Source organism: Rhinatrema bivittatum, chromosome 1 (genome assembly GCF_901001135.1).
Source record: "Rhinatrema bivittatum chromosome 1, aRhiBiv1.1, whole genome shotgun sequence".
In the NCBI taxonomy this organism is placed as follows: Eukaryota; Metazoa; Chordata; class Amphibia; order Gymnophiona; family Rhinatrematidae; genus Rhinatrema; species Rhinatrema bivittatum.
This window is the reverse complement of record NC_042615.1, coordinates 417,758,621-417,778,029: the sequence shown is the minus strand read 5'-3', so window position 1 is coordinate 417,778,029 and position 19,409 is coordinate 417,758,621. Positions and strand designations below refer to the sequence as shown.

At 40.8% G+C, this 19,409-nt stretch overlaps 1 protein-coding gene across 2 annotated transcripts in view; it reads left to right on the top strand.

Moving 5' to 3' along the window:
• The window catches only part of PAX5 (paired box 5), a 752,119-nt gene that overhangs the window by 99,407 nt on the left and 633,303 nt on the right, over positions 1-19,409 (top strand). For both annotated transcript variants that reach the window (XM_029602903.1, XM_029602894.1), the window contains exon 5: positions 4,925-5,053. In XM_029602903.1, the coding sequence (XP_029458763.1) occupies positions 4,925-5,053 (129 nt within the window). The remainder of the gene's footprint in view (positions 1-4,924; positions 5,054-19,409) is intronic.

Below are 19,409 nucleotides of genomic sequence, written 5' to 3'. Positions count from 1 at the left end.
TCTCTTCTCCAAGCTGAACAGCCCTAACCTCTTTAGCCTATGTGAGTCCTCTGGGTAGAAGGACAAATTTACAGTACCCGAATGCTTTGAAGGGCCTGAAGGAATATAAAATAAATAAATAAATAAATAAGGATTCAGCTGGGGACAAGATGTGAAAATCAGGAATGTCTGGTAGTGTTGACTGAGGCCTCTCCCCTCCTCTCTTCCTGTCTGCTGGCTACACAAGTTTTTTTGCTTGTGGGTTTGCCTCAATTCCTTATGGGATCTGAGGTTCCTATCAGTGAGGGGGAGGTAAGGCAGGGCCTATAAATGAGAACTAACATATATTGGATCCATGGTGCTTAAAGTATTAATTTAGAAATACCTGAGATTTTCCCCCTTTGTCCCCAGTCCAGTCATTGCAGCCACAGTCCAGCATGAGGGGTCACAGACTGCTGCTGCCCTTGCTGCTCCCAGTCCAGCACAGACTGCTGCTCCCCTTGAAACTGGGTACACATGTATTCAAAATCGATCACAAGATATAGCTAATACAATGGGCAGGACTCCTAAGAGCTGTGATGCTGCTTCTAGCATCCCCACCTCCAGTCAGCCCAGGAAGCAGAGGCCTGGCTTGAGAACTCAACCTTGATCTCCCACATGACATGCTGCTCTGCCACTGAAACATTGGACTGATCCATACATTTTTGCAGAAAGGTTATTTTTGTATTGACATCCAAGGGTGAATTGATAGGCAAAAAAATGCAATGCGGCTTCCATTTTTCTCCTTAGTTCTTTGTAGTAGGAGAATGAACTGACTTAATGGTCACATGGACATAACTGCACAATCAGAATATAACATTCTCATTTCCTTATTCATGGCCACTTGTTTTAGGTTTATGATGCTCAAAACTTCAGAGAATATTAGTGTCACATGTCTAATAATAATTGAGGTTGTCATTCAGTGCCACTTAGCCGGATAAGTATGGACTTATCCAGCTAAGAGGTAGCGGCTGAATATCTGGCCACATTTAGCGGCTGCCACTTATCTGGATAAGAACTTAGCTGGCTAAGTGGTGGATGGGAAATGGGTGTTTTGGAGAGGAGCTACATATCTGGTTAACTTAGCCACGTAAGTAGCAATATTTAAACATATCCGGTTATGTTTACCAGATAAGTTAGACCTGCTCAATAGAAAGTTTTAAGTTATTTATTTATTTGATCATTTATAATCTGCATAATCCACAAATCGTGGTGGAATACAATATACACACACAGTAAAGCAATTCATTTACAAACAGTAATATAAATCATAGGAAAAGAAGCATTCAAAAACAGCAAGCACACAATTAATCTGCAAAACCAGAGAAATATTGCCTAGGACATAATAGTGCAGAGTCCTTAATAGGCAGGAAAACCTTGAAAAAAAAGTTAAGCAACTTCCTAGTTAGCCAGATACAACTTATTCGGCTGTCTAGTGATTTTTATGGGGATATTCAGCAGCATAGCTGTGCTTGCTGCACTCTCTACCTAGTTGCTATCAAGCTAGGGAGAGAGTACATTGTACAAATCTCATCTTTGTATCACTTTCCTCACCCCAAACCACATCAAAGCTTCACTGATGTGTATTGTGCTGTTCGTACCTCTGAATGTGCATATAAAACTGCCCCCCAAACCCTAGACCACCACCAAAACCTCACCTCATGTTACTAGTTGACCCTCCTACAGGGTATAAATTGTTGACTAATATGAGAGCCTTATAAGAGTCTCTCTCTCGCTCTATCTCTTTCTCTCCCTCTCTCTCTCTCTCCCTTTCCAGGAACAGCCCAAAACATGGACATGCCTGTCTGGGCACTTCACAAGTTGCAAAGTGAAAATATCACAGGTGCAATAAATTTAACACACATTGCAGTAACTCAAAAATTATCCTAAGCACACCCCCCCCTTTTTTTTTTTTTATCAGAGGTGCTATTCATGCAAAATTTATAGCAAAATGATGAATCTAGGCCTTAGATAGTTATCTTTTAATATCTAATTCAAAATAATTTGTGCTATTTGGTAATAACTAAATCAAGAAAATACAAATGACTATCAAGTACACAGAGAATCAGGCATTACAATATTGAAGTCTATCGATTTCAATAAAGAATAGGCATTATTGCTACTGTTGTGATTTTGCAATAAAACCTTCATCATGGTGTACTAAAATGAATTAGTAACCAGCTTTGTGAATTCCAGGGCTTTTCAGCATTGTGACATCATCACAAACTACATTACTGTATATATTTTACATTTACATATATTAAAATTATCACTTAACACATATGGCCTAAGCGATGTACAGAATAAAACACTCAAATTGCCAAAATGTTGTAGAAAAACATATACATACAAATTGCAATAGTATATAGAAAACCAAAAATATAACAGACATGATAACTTGGAGTCATCTCAAGATTGACTACTTAAGTTCTTTAATGTACAAAAGGATTAAAGATATTACTAAATCTACCTGTGTACTAGCTTTATATGAAGCCTTGAATTCTTTTGAGTTGTGGACTCTCTACTTTTTAGGCTTCTCACTGTCAGGTATATTTTAAAAGCGTTGCTCATGCAAAAACTGCCCCACACATGCGTATGTGGGCTGCGTGCGAGTAACGCAAATTTAAAAAAGCCACGAAGTACATATATCAAGAACAAGGGGGCGGGGCCAAGAGTTATGCACATAACTCTGAATTTTAGGAAAGCTGACATGGCGCACCATCTGGATTTCTACACAGCATGAGGGTTCAGGATTAACTGCATGGCTTACAGGATGAAGAACCAGAGGAGCTTTCAAGACTGTTGAGCTACCATATATACACGAGAGAGAGAGCATTGTAAGAGACACTATATATGACACTATATATATCATCCAGTGTAAGAGGGGACCATTCAGCTCAGGGTGGGTTTGAATCATAAGAACCTTATCTAAACCTTTTTTAAACCCAGTTACACTAACTTCTGTAACCACATCGTCTGGCAATGAATTCCAGAGCTTAATTATATGTTGAATGAAAAATAATTTTCTCGGATTTGCTTTAAATGAACTATTTGCTAACGCTATAGAGTGCCCCCTAGTCCTTCTATTGTTTGAGAGAGTAAATACGTGATTTACATTTACCTGTTCAAGTCCTTCATTCCCTCCCCCATGGCCAGTGTGCAAGGGTCTGTAGCGCACCTCCCCCAAACCCTACACAGATGTTGAAAGGTTTTGTATTTTTGGTGTGATATTTCTCTAATAAAACCTAAATTAAAAAAAAAAAAAATGCCCCTCTTACAGTGGTAGATATATAGAGTGTCAGATTCTCTCTCTCTCATTCTCATGTATATATGGTAGTTCAATGAGTGTTTTATAGTTCTCTCTCGTGAGGACATGAAAAAACTGGTTTTCCTCTTGTGTGAGCGTACAAGCTGCTAAAGCCCTGGTGGCAATTACACGTGGGACATTTACTTGTGCCATCTCTTAAGATCACACACGTCAGGGGTATTTTAAATGGTGCTTGCATGATATAAAATTGCAACGTATCTCCGCACGCGTGTTCTGTTTAAAATTAGCCAGTGTGTAATTTAGGGGTAAATAATTAAAAGTGGGCATGTTCATACAAACTCTGTGGATACTTTTACCCAAGAGGTTTACATCAATAATCAAAGGAAATATATGCTAGTAGTTTTGCTTAAATTATTGCCCAAGTTAAAATTACAAGGAGATTTATGCCTGCTTTCTCTGCATGTAATTTTATGGCACAGATCTGCATGCATTCCCACAACCCCTAACACCTCCCAGTATGTGGATAACAGCAAGACTGCTGCTTCCATTAGGCAAATTAGGCAGTCCCCTGGAGCGCCAGAATTTGAGAGGCAGCAAAATTCCACTAGCAAAAAGCCCAAAAGGGTGCTGGGCTAGAACCAATAGTAAAGAAGGGGGTGCTGTTCTAGAGTCACTTCCATAGGAGGAAGGGAGTGTTCTGCTGGAGCTGTTACCAATACGTAAATTGGGGAAGGGGGTGCATGACCGAAGGTTCGCCTGGGGTGCCATATACTTTTCCACTGGCCCTGGATAAAAGTATGACCATTGCTGAGCATTCAGTAATGCTCATACTTTTACCCATATACAGGGTAGGCAATAATCTAAGAGTCCATTTCTGCTGGCAAAACACTGTTTTAGTAGCGGGAATCCCTTGTCATTGCCTTCCCTAAGTTTTGGTTTATTGCTTGCAGAGTGGCTATCTTGCAAAAAAATTGCATCAATTTTTATTGCTTTGGTGTTTTTTGTTTGTTTTGTTTTTACTATTGTAACTAGTACATTGAAAGGATATTTCCTAAAAATTACAAATAGTTTTAACAAAGTGACTTTTCTTATTAGAGGATCCAAATTAATACAGTTTATAATAACAGATATTGACTGATTTTTGGAAACAAAACTTCAGTTTTCTAATTAAGATTTGTTATAAAGGAGAAGAGGGGGTCACTGTAGCTATGCAATCCTTGATAGTGCTTTTTTACATATTTGTAATATGTCATACTATACTATATAATATATTATTTGACATTAGAATTGATAACCACGTGATACATTTTATGTTACGTTAAGCCCACCTTGAAATGAAAATCTTGAGAAGTAGTACTATTTCTCTGTCTGAAAGATGCATTGTACAATTCCAGACTAGGGTCATTCTACTTTTTCAATGTTTAAGATAGAGATATATTACTCAGTAGTTTTAATGAACCGAAAAGAAAATATATTATAGTGTCCCTTGTCCCAGAATATACATCTTTTTAATTTCAGTTTTGTAAGAGGGGCCTTTATAAACTCTGCTGGACATTGCTAGTATCATGGGAGTGGGATGGATTTGGATTTTGAGGAGCACCTTGACAATGTCTTTTTGATTTCTTTGTTTTGTTGTAGCTTCAACAGGGTCAGTGACTCAGGTGTCCTCAGTGAGCACCGATTCCGCAGGCTCCTCCTATTCTATCAGTGGAATACTGGGCATTACGTCTTCTGGTGCAGAAACCAACAAGCGTAAACGAGATGAAGGTAAAAACAGCATTTTTTCATCAGTATATGTGCCTTCCAGCCACAGTAATGTTTGTACATATATTTTATTGAATAGGCATGCACAGAGAGTTCTAGTTTTGATGTTTAAGAGGTTGGATTTGCGGTCATTAACATAAAAGTGTGAGAACTCTATTGTTGTATTAGATTCTGGTGGTGAGCAGAGGTCAAATAGTCAAAAGTGTTTGGTTTAGTTTGGGACATAGCTAGACAAACCCAGAGTTTCAATTTCCTTGGCCCCAGAATGGATAAACTTTAGCCGGATAATTCATTATCCGTCTAAAACTTACCTGGACAAAAGTAGGTGGTATCGGAGGCATTTAGAGGGTGGTACCTAAGTTTAGTTGGGTAGTGCTGGTATTGAATGCTACCTAGCTTAATTTATCTTGGTAATGCTGTCTTAGAGTTAGCTGGGCAGTTACCTGGATAATTTTGCCTCGGCATATTCAGCGGGAGAGTTACCTGGATTAAGTCCCGCTATATATCACAGCTAAAGTTAGCCAGCTAACCTTACCTGGCTAACTTCCCTGTCTTCATGCTGCTCAATTTTGACGTCTTAAAGTTAAAAAACAGAAGGTACATTTAACCTCCATTTTTTTTTTTTTAATGATCCATCTTTGGTTTTATTACACCGTATCTCAGGAATTATAGTTTTCTCCATTGAAAGCAGGTCTGTTTTAGACCACTGTCAGTGATTTCCCTGATGGAAGAATCATTTCAATAGCAACATTAGCAATCTATTAACAGAGAAGAACTTAAAGAAGAAAGAAATGGAAACTGAAAATAAACCAAACCCAGATAAATGCGTGACTGCACATAAAAAAAAGACAAAAAGTGCACATGAATAATGATATATGAATGTATATAAATGAATGAAGTAAAATAAAATACCTCAAAATGGAGGGGGTGGTGGTTGGGTGAGCGGTGCCATATCTATGAAAGAAGCCCAGTACTTGCCCAAGCTGATAGCACCATGTAACATTCTCCAGCTAAGCTCCCTGGTGGACAGTGGCACGAGATAGGAATAGAAGGAATCCCGCTGAGGCTTCTTGCCCTCTGCTGATAATGACGTCTCCCACAGCGTAGGATCTGGGTGGGGAAACAAGGGTGAAGAAGAAAATGCAAGAACAAGGCCCACATTAACATGGGGCAAAAACATGGCCTGGCTCTTCTAATATTACTAGGGGAGCTACACTTTTGGCGTACGCTTCCAGCGTATCTCCTGTAGCAACAGTAAACTGCCTGGCTTGGGTTGCAGTAGACTGCTACCGTGATCTGGCCTGAAGATCTTATTGATTTAAGGTAGCGGGAGGGTGGAAGGGTTAGGGTTGTGGAGTGGAGTGGCGTGATGGTGGGGTGGGAATAAGGCTCTGGAGGCTACATTTTGGTTTAAATTTGCCAAGATCAGGGAACAAGTGGGGAGAGGGGGAGGCCACCACCAGCCCTTAAAATGTACTTTTTATGAACTGGAGGGGTTTTGGGTCAGGGGGGATGGCTTCATGCTCAGCCCGACAGGACCCAGCATTTGGAGCTTGGGTGGGCACAGTGATAGCCGGGCCACTAGGCCCGTAACGTTTTTTGTTTTTTTCAAACTGCTGCTTAGCATGCGACAGGCTATTGGTTTTTTTAAGCGAACCAAGAGTAGTTAAAAGGGTTAAACAAAAAGTGGTTCTCCGAATAAACAACAAAATACAAAAACAGTGTCTTAAAAAGTATGGGAGAAAATAAGAAAGTAAAAGACTCACCCAAACTGAGCTAACTCTCTGCCATGCCAGGCAAAGTGGACTGGAGCTAGTTGCCCTCTGTTGTTTCTTGGGCTGCTGTTGCAGGTGTTGCAAAACCTTCTCTGGAGCTTTTTGGCAGGGGCGTAGCCAGAACTGTATATTTTTTTGAGTGGGCACTGTTACGCCTCCCTCCCATGTCTTACCCAATCCTATGTGCGTCTTCATGTCATTGCCTACAAAACCCTGCACATGAAAGCCTTTGAAAATTGCAATCCCCTTGTTTTTAGAAGCAGGGAATCTCCAGTCTATAATGTTTGTCAAAACCAGGAATAGTGCGTGAAATCCACAGTCACTAGGGCGAAAAATAGACACAGGCTTTTGGAAACATGCTTCAGATTGTTAAAATTGAGTCTTTGTTTCTGGACTGTTCTCCATAGCAGTGGCTCATCTAAGCTTCCTTGTCGTACTGGAAGTATTTTTGCCTAAGTTGGCATCTTGATGGTGATTTTCAGCCTAAAACAGTACATCCATTACTTATCGGTAAGCGCTGTGGATTGCAATGTGTTGAGATTCTAGTCCAGTGATTAATTCCATCAATATTGTGACATTCTTTGCAACAAACTTTTCATTCAGTTGAACATTCTTTAGAAGGTTTAAAAAGTTTGTGAACACCTGCACGTTTGGTGTGAGCATCTGCTCTTCTAAGACAAATTCATGATAATAATTTAGGTAAGCAGCACAAACCCAAGTATTCCAGCAAGTTATTACTAGAGATGTGAATCGTGTGATCGATCGTCTTAACGATCGATTTCGGCTGGGGGGGGGGAGGGAATCGGATCGTCGCGGTTTTGTTTTTGTAAATATCGTGTAAATCGTAAATCGGGGGAGGGCGGGAAAACCGGCACACTAAAACATCCCTAAAACCCACCCGACCCTTTAAAATAAATCCCCCACCCTCCCGAACCCCCCCAAAATGCCTTAAATTACCTGGGGTCCAGAGCGGGGGTCCCGGTGTGATCCTTTAGTCTCGGGCCTGCGGTGCATTGTAGAAATGGCGCCGGCGCTACCTTTGCCCTTTCATATGATAGGTCAAAGGTAGCGCCAGCGCCATTTTGTTTTTTGTCCCCCGACGACAGGAGCGTAGGAGATCGTTCCCGGACCCCCGCTGGACCCCCAGGGACTTTTGGCCAGCTTGGGGGGGCCCTCCTGACCCCATATGACAGGGCAAAGGTAGCGCCGCCGCCATTTCTACAACGCACCGCAGGCCCGAGAGTAAAAGATCACACCAGGACCCCCGCTCTGGACCCCAGGTAATTTAAGGCATTTTGGGGGGGTTCGGGAGGGTGGGGGATTTATTTTAAAGGGTCGGGGTGGGTTTTAGGGTTGTTTTAGTGTGCCGGTTTTTCCGCCCTCCCCCTTCCCCTCCCCCTTCCCCCGATTTACGATTTTTGACGATAAATCAGGGGAATTCCTATTGTATCGCGCTTCTAATTATTTTTGACGATTTAAAATATATCGGACGATATTTTAAATCGTCAAAAAATGATTCACATCCCTAGTTATTACTGTTTCGGGGAAAGAAAAGAGAGGGCAAGTTTGTGTTCCTCATCCCTGTCCATTTCAGTCATATTTGCAATGTGCTACTTTTACCAAAATTTGCTCTAGGATGATGCTTAAAGGTGTTTTCAACAAAGCTGACAGGTTTATCAATGTGGCTAAACTGGCATCAGCAGACCCCACTGGCAAGAGAAAATATATGAGCCTTGCTTGTAATATGGACACTGGCATTACATGTTACACAGATTTGAAAGATTCCATTATATAAGTTGCACTGCCATTTAAAAGAGCATAAACTTTGCCAAAGTCTGCAAAACTCTGCATTGTATTTTGAAACAATTTTATGAATGCTTAAGGAACAGTGGTGTAACCCCCATTTGAGGGCTTTTAGGGTTCTTAACACTTCCCTGCTTGCCTGAGCTGACTGGTAGCATTAAAAGTACACAAGAATCCCAGAAAGGGCCACCTTCAAGGTCGGATCTCTTTAGAACCCAGAGTTGAATAATGAATTGCTCACAATTACTAGCAATGCACCCTCTAATTTTTGATAGGCTATGGGTATGAAAAGTTTCTTTTGTGCAACATTTTATAAGCTAAGTTCAAATTTGTGCGCTATGAGCCAAGTATGCCTGAACAAGAATAATGCAGATAATAATATTGGAATTTCAAAAGTGTTATTTAAGTAATTGTTTTAAGAAAAATAATTCTACATTGTTATTTTAGCATATCATTTGTTTTAAATAATAGAGAACATCAAATAAATTAAATTTGATTTCATATTTTTTATATAGATAGCATACATATATCTTTACTATATGATCATACTTATATGTGCATGCTATGTTTTGCCATTTGCACAGGGTTCATGACGTGGTGTGTGTGTGTGCACACGCGCACAGCTTAGAGGGAACAGTGGTTACCAGATGCATGATGATATGTAACACTTCCCTGAAGGGCACATAAAATGTGAAGTTCGGGTTCTGCTATGGGAGCATAGTGCCAGTCTCTTGGTAGGGTTCAATATTTAGTGGCTAAAACATATGGTCTAGTGGATCTGGGCTTAGAGGCAAGGGCACTATTCCTGGGCAGGACAGGGAACCCAGCCACAGAGGTCTCCTCTCCATGAATCCTTTCTGACTGCTCCCATAAGTATGTCTCCTAGAAACTCACACCAGTAGATAAAATAGGAACTCACTCTAAGGTATATTCAAACCAACAAGTTTTATTTTCTAGAGTTACCAGTTGTTGGAGTATACCAAAGTGTTTATTTTTTAATATGCACTGATTAAACTAGGGATTCACAGGCTCCCATAGTCAGGCTGCAGCAGCATTAACTTCCATAAAGAATTGTTATTGAAACCTATTTTTCACAATTATTGCTTCCAAAATGGTACAAAATACAGTTATTTCCCAAATTTCTTCTCTTCTCATTATGCCATGCAATCTCCTTTACAGAATACCACCTGTGACACAGTTCAATAGTAGACAAATACTTCTTCTCACCACCCTGCAATCTCACTACATCCTTCCAGGACAGCACTAGTTTCTCCTGGTTTCTCCAGATTCCCAAGTACAAGCCTCTCTGGAACACTTTACTCCCAGACCTTCCATGAATGGTGGGACCTTTGTCACTCCAATCTCTTCCATATCAATGCCAGGTTCCTTTGGGATCTAGGATGAATTCCACATCTGTTTCCCCAATGAGGAAAATCACCTCTTCAGTCTTAGGTCTTTCCCTTTAAGGGAGAAAGCCCCTGCAGAGCTTTATCCTTGGGGAGAGTTACCCTGGGCATACCAGCTTTCTAGTGGCTTTCTTTAACTCCCCAATTCCTCCTGCCAAACTTCAAAATTAGGTTATATAGTCCCAAAATACACTCTCCCCAGAGGCTCTCTCTCTAGATCCTCTTAAAGGAAACACTCAAAGAGTTCAGTTATCTCTCCTCCTATAACCTCCTAATTGTTCATGCATAGTGCAATTTTACCATACACAAAGCCTTCTAATTGCAGTTCCATAAAACTGTCCTATCAATAGTTTTACTAATCACAACACTCAAAATTTTATCAGAATATTACAAAACCCCAAGTACAGGTAAAGTGAACTCCCGCAACCAGAATCCTTAGTGATGCAGGGAACCTTTTGGGAGTCCCGTCAAATGTAGAAAGAACTCCAGAAGAAAAGGCATTCTTAAAGGTTGTTCTGCATCTTTCCCTTACTGGACACAGCCAAGGCTTCTTAAGGGATATCACAGAAACATAGAAACATAGAAATGACGGCAGAAAAGGACCAAATGGTCCATCCAGTCTGCCCAGCAAGCTTATGGTAGGATCTACCGTACCATACAAGTCATCCTTATACTTATCAGTTTCCCAGACTGTCAAAGTCAGGGCCCTTGTTGGTTGCTGTTTGAGTTTAATTCCCCTTTACCTCTTGCCGTTGAAGCAGAGAGCTATGTAGGAGTTGCATCAAAAGTATCAGGCTTATTAGTGAAGGGTAGTAACAGCTGCATCAGCAAGTTACCCCATGCTTATTTGTTTGCCCAGATCACAAAATTCAATGTCCTTGTTGGCTGCTATCTGAAACTAATTCCCCTTTCCCCCTGCTGTTGAAGCAGAGAGCAATGATGTAGTTGCATCAACAGTATGAAGGCTTATTGGCTAAGGGTAGTAACTGCCACACCAGCAAGTTACCCCTATGCACTCTTTTCTTCATTCCCATCCTCTAGTTTTTAGGGATCCACAGTGTTTATCCCATGCTCCTTTGAAATCTTTTACTGTTTTTGTCTTCACTACTTCCTCTGGAAAGGCATTCCAGGCATCCACCACCCTCTCCATGAAGAAATATTTCCTGACATTGATTCTGAGTCGTCCTCCCTGGAGTTTCATTTCGTGACCCCTAGTTCTACTGATTTCTTTCCAGCGGAAAAGGTTTGTCGTTGAATGTGCATCATTCTCAGATGCGGATACCGCTATGAACTCCTGGCAAACTATTACACACTCAGTAGCTAACAGAATTTGCCCTGTAACAACAAAAGTTATCAACCCAGCCCGCACGAACAAGAAACCCTGGTTCTCAACCGAACTAAGGAAACTCAAACAGGATCTACAACACAAAGAACAACGCTGGCGGAAAGATTCCTCCCCTTCCTCACTTGCTTCGTACAAAACTGCAATGAGCTACTATAGGACATCCATTACCCGCACCAAACGAGATTTCTACGCCAAAAAAATACACGGCTTCTTATATGACCCTAAAACTCTGTTCTCATATGTAGCTGCCCTTACCACACCTATGCCCCTCACCATCCCAGAAGAAGAAGCCCAGAACAAATCTACAGAGTTGGCTATCTTTTTTGATAACAAAATCAAAAACCTTCTTGCCCCCCTGGCTTCAACTAACATGGCTCCAAACCCTTCGCAACCATTAAGCCTCGCAACTAATAACCCTCCACCAAATATCCACAGACCGTCACTAGAAATTCTTGAACAGACATCCTCCCTGGAAATTGAATCAATAATCAAGAAAATGAAACCTTCCACTCATCCTCTGGATCAAATACCGACCAAACTACTTCTCACCATCCCTAACACCATTGCTAAAACCGCTGGCAGACATCATAAATTGCTCCCTCAATCAAGGATCGGTCCCGGACTCCTTAAAAATTGCTTCACTTAAACCCTTACTTAAAAAACCCAACCTGGACCCAGCCGACCCTGCAAACTTCCGCCCCATTGCAAACCTACCTTTTATAGCCAAGCTAATGGAAAAGCTTGTCAACATCCGACTCACAGACTACCTTGACTCCCACAATATTCTCTACCCCTCTCAATTCGGATTCAGGAAACGCCTAAACACAGAATCCCTCCTTCTTTCTCTAACGGACAACATCCTGATGGGCCTTGACAAGGGACAATCTTACCTGCTAGCCCTTCTCGACATCTCTGCCGCGTTCGACACGGTAAACCACAATATCCTCATTAACCGCTTAATGGAAATAGGCATATCCGGCTCTGCACTGCTCTGGTTCACATCCTTTCTGAACAACAGACACTACAAAGTCAAAATAAATGACAAAGAATCTCACTCCATTCCATCAAACCAAGGTGTACCTCAGGGTTCGTCTCTTTCCCCTACCCTGTTCAATATATATCTACTCCCTTTATGCCAGCTACTCAATAGTCTCAATCTCACCCACTTTATATACGCGGACGATGTACAAATCATAATCCCCATCTCAGACCCCATCTCTACTCTAAATTTCTGGAACAACTGCTTACACGCCATCAACCTTCTGCTCTCGAGTCTCAATTTGGTCCTAAATACTTCCAAAACGGAACTACTGGTTATCTCCCCTTGTGACAACAACCCCCTCGCAAATAATGCTAGCATTATTTGCAAACCATTAGCAAACCAGGTCAGAGATCTTGGGGCCACCCTTGACTCTAGAATGAATTTCAAAAAATTCATTAACGCCACAACCAAAGAATGCTTCTTCAAGCTACAGGTCCTGAAGCAACTTAGACCGCTCTTACACTTCAAGGATTTCCGTTCGGTGCTTCAAGCCATACTGTTTTCAAAGATCGACTATTGTAATGCTCTATTACTTGGTCTGCCCGCTTCGTCCACCAAACCTCTTCAGATGCTGCAAAACGCAGCGGCTAGGATCCTTACAAACACTCGTCGCAAGGACCATATCACACCAATACTAAAAATTCTACACTGGCTGCCCATCCAATATAGAATACTTTTCAAGGCTCTCACCATCATCCACAAATCAGTCTACCAGCAATCCACTCTCCAACTCACCTTCCCACTTGAATTACATACTTCCGCAAGACCGATCAGAACTGCCTACAAAGGTTCGCTCAAGGCCCCCCCCCAACAAATCATCGGTCCACAACACTATTCACAAGCGAGCTCTTTCAACAGCAGGTCCACTACATTGGAATTCACTTCCACAAGACTTACGCCAAGAACAATGCCATTCAACTTTCAGAAAGAAATTGAAAACCTGGCTTTTCACAGAAGCCTACCGCTGAAGGATCTCCTCAACCATCACTGACTCTCACTCCCCTACCCCTCCCCAATCCCTTCCCCCCACCCAACCTCACCCTTTCCTTCTCCCTCTGGACATACCAGGCTAATAACTGCCTAGGATAAACCTATGTTTTTGTATCTTACAGTTTTTGTTGATTTATATATTTATCTCTCTCTAATTGTTTCTTAGTTTAAACTCTGTACTGTCTTCCATTGCCCAGGTTTTATGCTCCCTGTTTAATGTAACTTTACTTTCTACCTTGATGCTAATTGGTTTCCCCTCAGTTACATTGTAAACCGGTACGATAAGACCTAGTCTTGAGCATCGGTATAGGAAAAGAAATTAAATAAAATAAATAAATAAATTAAAACCTTTCAGGTATCTGAAGGTCTGTATCATATTTCCCCTGTACATCCTCTCCTCCAGAGTATACATATTTAGGTCCTTCAAGCTCTCCTCATAAGTCATTTGATGGAGACCACCCACCATTTTTGTCATTCTAATCTGGACCGCCTCCATCCTGTCTCTGTCCCTTTTGAAATATGGTCTCCAGAACTGAACATGGTACTCCAGGTGAGTCCTCACCAAGGACCTTACAAGGGGATTATCACCTCCTTTTTCTTAATGGTTATTCCTCGCTCTATGCAGCCCAGCATTCTTCTGGCTTTAGCTATCACCTTGTCACATTGCTTCCCATCTTCAGAACACTAGACACTATCACCCCAAGGTCCCTCTCTTGCTCCGTGCACAACAGCTTTTCACCTCCCATCACATGCAGCTCTTTTGGATTACCGCACCCCAGATGCATGACACTGCACTTTTTGGCATTGAATCCCAGCTGCCATATTTTCGACCACTGTTCAAGCTTCCTTAAATCACGTCTCATTCTCTCTACTCCTTTCAGCATGACACTCTATTGTAGATCTTAATATCATCTGCAAATAGACAAACTTTATCTTCTATCGCTTCCGCAATGTCAATCATAAAGATTTTGAACAGAACCAGTCCCAACACCTATCCCTGTGGCACTCCGCTTAACATGGTTCTCTCTTCAGATTAGGTTCCATTTACCATCACATGCTGTCTTCTGTCCATCAACCAGTTTGTAATCCATGCCACCACCTTGGTGCTCACTCTCAAGCTTCTCATTTTATTCACGAGTCTTCTATGTGGGACCATATCAATAGCTTTGCTAAAATCCAAGTAAATCACATCAAGCACTCTTCCCTGATCCAATTTTCTAGTCACCCAATCAAAAAATCAATCAGATTTGTCTGACAGGATCTTACCCTGGTGAATCCATGCTCATAGGATTTTAGGTAGTTCACTATCCTTTCCTTAGCAGAGTCTCCATTAATTTTCCCACCACTGAGGTGAGGCTAACCGGCCTCTATTTCCAGCCTCCTCTGCTCCCACTCTTTTGAAGTGGGACCACCACTGCTCTTCTCCAATCTTGTTTCCAGGGATCTATTGAACAGGTTGTTCAGCGGACTTGCCAACACATCTCCGAGCTCCCTCAGAATCCTGGTGTGTTCCTCATCCGGCCCCAGGGCCTTGTCCACTTTCAGTTTTCCAATGTCTTTGCATACATTCTCTTCTGCTATGATGGTAATTAATAAATAATAGTAGCTTGTGATCTATGTAATGTTTGAGTACTTGCCAGGTACTTGTGACTTGGATTGACCATTGTTGGAAACAGGATACTGGGCTTGATGGACCCTTGGTCAGACCCAGTATAGCATATCTTATGTTCTATTCTTTTGGAGCACACAGTGATATTACACCAGTGCTACAGTAGCATAGTAAACACACACACTGTGAGCACAGTAGTAGACTTTACTACTTCTGCTACTTATCATTTTGAAAGTGCTACTAGACCTATGCAGCAATACTGCCGATACTGAGTACCAGTACCTTTTATCTCTTTCTGTTTGATTTGCCCTGTCCCTAAAAAAAACCCATGCAATTTGCAGTAAGTACTGGCACCTTTTTTTCCAGAAAGATAGGACTTATCCTATGGCATATGATGAGAGGTGCTGGCTTTATTGTTTATTTATTTTTTATTTTATTTAGCGTTTTTTATATAACGAGGTATAGCAGAGTTGCCTTCACTCTGGTTTACATTATAACAAACCAGTTACATTTAAATTTGACAGATTACATTAATCAGACTGAGAAACAGACATAAAAATTAGTCTAACAAACAGCAGGATATATTACAAGTAAGGTATACTGAAAAAACAGGGTTCATAGATAATAGGATATATCTGTAGTTAGAGGGCGGGATAAATTGTCCTATCGGTAGACTGATAGTTATGAGATCAAAAGTCCGAGCTGTCAGTAAGAGATTGGCTTAGTAGCCAAGATTTTAGTTCTTTTTTAAAAGATTTAGGGTTTTCTTGACCAGCGAGGTACTGAGGAAGTGAGTTCCATAATTTTGGGCCGATGATGGAAATGGCTCTATTTCTGGTGGAAGAGAGTTTGGCGAGAGGGAGAGATGGAATCACAAGTTGTATTTTACTAGTTGTTCTTGTAGTGCGTAGGGATTGGTGGATATGTATGACGTCATCAAGAGCAGAGTAATCTGCTTTGTAAATTGCTTTCTGCAGTATTGAGAGGACTTTGAATTCAATTCTTTTCTCAATTGTGAGCCATTGTAGTTGGTTGAGAACAGGAGTGATGTGTTCAGATTTTCTTTTCCCCGTTAAGATTCTGGCAGCGGTATTCTGAAGAAGCTGTAGTGGTCTTAGGGATGACTTGGGTAGTCCAATTAGAAGAGAATTGCAGTAGTCCAAACAGGAGAATATTAGGGCTTGAAGGATTGTTTTGAAGTCATGGGGATGAAGCAGTGGTTTTAGGTGTTTGATTACCTGTAGTTTGTGGAATCCTTCTTTTGTTCTAGTAGAGATGTGTTTTTTAAAATTTAGATCATTGTCCACCCAGAAGCCTAAATCTTTAACATTGTCTTTAAGTTGGATGATGGAATTGTCAAATTGGAAGGGTGGAATAGTTTTAGGTCCGGAGTTTTTTCTGGCGATGAGTATGCATTCAGTTTTGTTCATATTTAAACATAATTTAAACATAATTGTCTGCTTGTTGAAGGCGTGAAGGATGGCAGATACCCAAATCACAGTGAATTGTGGTGCCCTTTTGTTGCATGTTAAGGTATTGCAATTGTGTTTGGGTGAATACAAGAAACAGGAAAGAAAATAGGAAAGGAGATGGGTGGGTCTAAAGATAGAACATCTGTTTAAGCTTTCCTATCCGTACATCATCAGGCTTGCAGAAAAACAAAATAGAACATGGAGTGCAGAGTTTTCTTGCTTATTGATGGACTCATGAGAAACAATCACAAATTACAAACATACATTTATTAAAGACTTTATTTCTTGTTGATGTGTAGCAAAAACCTTTGGGAGATAGTCCTGATTTGCAGAAGATAAGCAACCCCTATTTTATATATTCGATGATATAAATTGCTGGAATTTTGGGTGTTTGGCTTTTTTTAATGGCATATTGGCACTTGCAAATGCATCCACAAGTTCCATTGAACTAAATGCCATGCCTCAGAACTCTGAGCTGACTTTATAATCAGCATTGTTATAGCCTTTTGATTTTGGGCCTTCTTGTTTCCTTGCATTGCACTAGCTACAATCCTCTTTTGGTTTTGATGGGTATCTGACTCTAAATGGCACTGAAATGTCGCTCACCATGTGTGATCCAGTGACACATTGCAGATCATACAAAATAGTTTGCTATTATCAGCAGGAAGCTTATGAGTTCCAAAGTTTTTCACATGATTTCCTGCAGTAAGTATAGAACTTTAGGATTTACTTTCCAAACTTTAGATCATTTCAATTGTCATGTGCTAGCAGCAGCCATTCTGATGTGACTTTCCTGGAAATCTGTATTTATCTGCTTCCACTGTCAAGTACCAATGAACATGACCTGGTTTCAAAGTGCAAGCACAGTTTTTATGGAACAGATCTAATTGCACAGGTGTGTTTAAAAATGGTTAACTAAATGTAGATATTCATATTTCACATCACAAAAAATATGTTTGGTTTTTTTTTTATTTATATTTTTATTTATGTTATAAACAATACAGACAGCAATATCCGCTTGTCTTAATAAAGGTGCAAGAAATTAAATAACATATTTAACATAAAGGAAATTATCCCTGTTATAAAGCAAAAAGAGACTAGATGGTTGACAGTTTGAGCAATACTTAACAACTTTCAGAAGAAAATAATGGTGCATACATTACATACCTTAGACTAGGATGTAGTGACAGGCAATCTTGCATCAAAAAAACTTCTCAACTCACTTGGTTCAAGAAACACAAACCTTTCCTGCTGGTATTTAACCACACATTTACATGGGTAATATATAGTACACTGGGCCCCTAACGACTTTACTTCCTGAATCATTTGTAGGAAATTCTTTCTGCGGACTTGGGTTACCCTAGTGATGTCAGGGAAGGTCCAGATCTTTTGACCTAAATATAGTTTTTCTTTATCTCTTTAAAGACAACTTAAGTATCTTATCTCTATCCACGCTCGTCAGGAATTTGACACATAAATTGCCTCTATATTCAACCTGCTCAGGCATGGTCTGTTCCAAAAAGACGGTTAAATTACTTGATTCACACTGTTGTAAATTCTGTGGACTATTCCCATACTTCTTTTTCCCCAAAGCTACAAAATACATTTTTTCAATTGTTGGTAGCTCTCCTATAGTTAACTTTAAATTTTCCATCATATAGTTCTTAAATTGCTCATAAGGAGATATTAATTTTACATTAGGGAAGTTCAAAATCCTTAAATTATTATATCTTATTTGATTTTCAATCATTTCAGTTTTCCTAACATTCAACATGTCTCCCTGAATCAAGCCTGTCTGAAGTTTTTCAACCTGGGTGAACCTATTTTCTAAGCTTGCTATTTTTTCATCATGTTTTACAACAACTGGTTCAACCTGTGATACCTGATTTTGCGTGCCCACAATAGTTGCATTCAAATTTAGAATACTTGACTTTAAGTCTGTAAAGGTAGTCCAGATAGTTTCCAAAGTAATAGGTTGTGTCTGAAACACATTGGAGTTGTCCAATATACTCACTGATCCTTGAGGACAGGTTTCACTCCTCATAGCGGAGGCCTCTGTCCCACCTTCATGCCCCGTAGGTGTTGACGTTATGGGTACACCGTCTTTCCCATCGGTTTTCCCCATACTTGTATGCCTGATCACTTCCTCCTCCATGATTCCTCTGATAGGGTTGGCTTCCTTTAACCTGACAGGTTGGTTGCCCAAACCCAAATCTGAAGGCTGTGAAAGGCTCGGGGGCAGAGGAGTCTTGGGTTCTCCGGGACTTAGCGAGATGTTAAATTCCAGTGGTGTCTGTGTTTGCTCTACACTTACGCCAACGCCTGGCAACGCCCCCGGAGTCACAGCACCAAACCGCGTGAAGAAGTCTCCAATAGTTGACTGAGTAGGAACATTGGTTATTGGGGTCGGAAGTTCCCCTCTAACTCTTCCTTTTCTCTTCGTATGAGGCATAATGTATAGGTAATCAATTTACTGGGATCTTCATGCAGGTAATTTCACTCACCAATCCAGACTCAAATGGCAGCTGCGCTGGAAAGAGATTTCCTCCGTCTGTCCGTCCAAATCCGGACTAAGCCGGACAAAGGCTGTGGGGCGCCGCAGTAATGCCGATTTTATGGGCGTATGTTCCTCCCCTCAGCTTCGCAAGAGGCTAGGAACGGGACGAATCAGATGGAGTCTCTGGTATCCAGGCGAGTCTCTAGTCCTAAGCAGCTGCCCCCAAAATATGTTTTTATAGCCCTGAAATTGGCATTCATCATAATAACGCTATATGAAATGGGCATACTTTTTATTTACATAGTTTACATGGTGAAGTTAGGAGTTGAATGTGAATATGTGTGATGCAACCTTGTGCCAAAAAGAAATGCCAAAAACACATGCAAAACTCCTGCTGCTCTTTTTACAGCCTTAAATTTC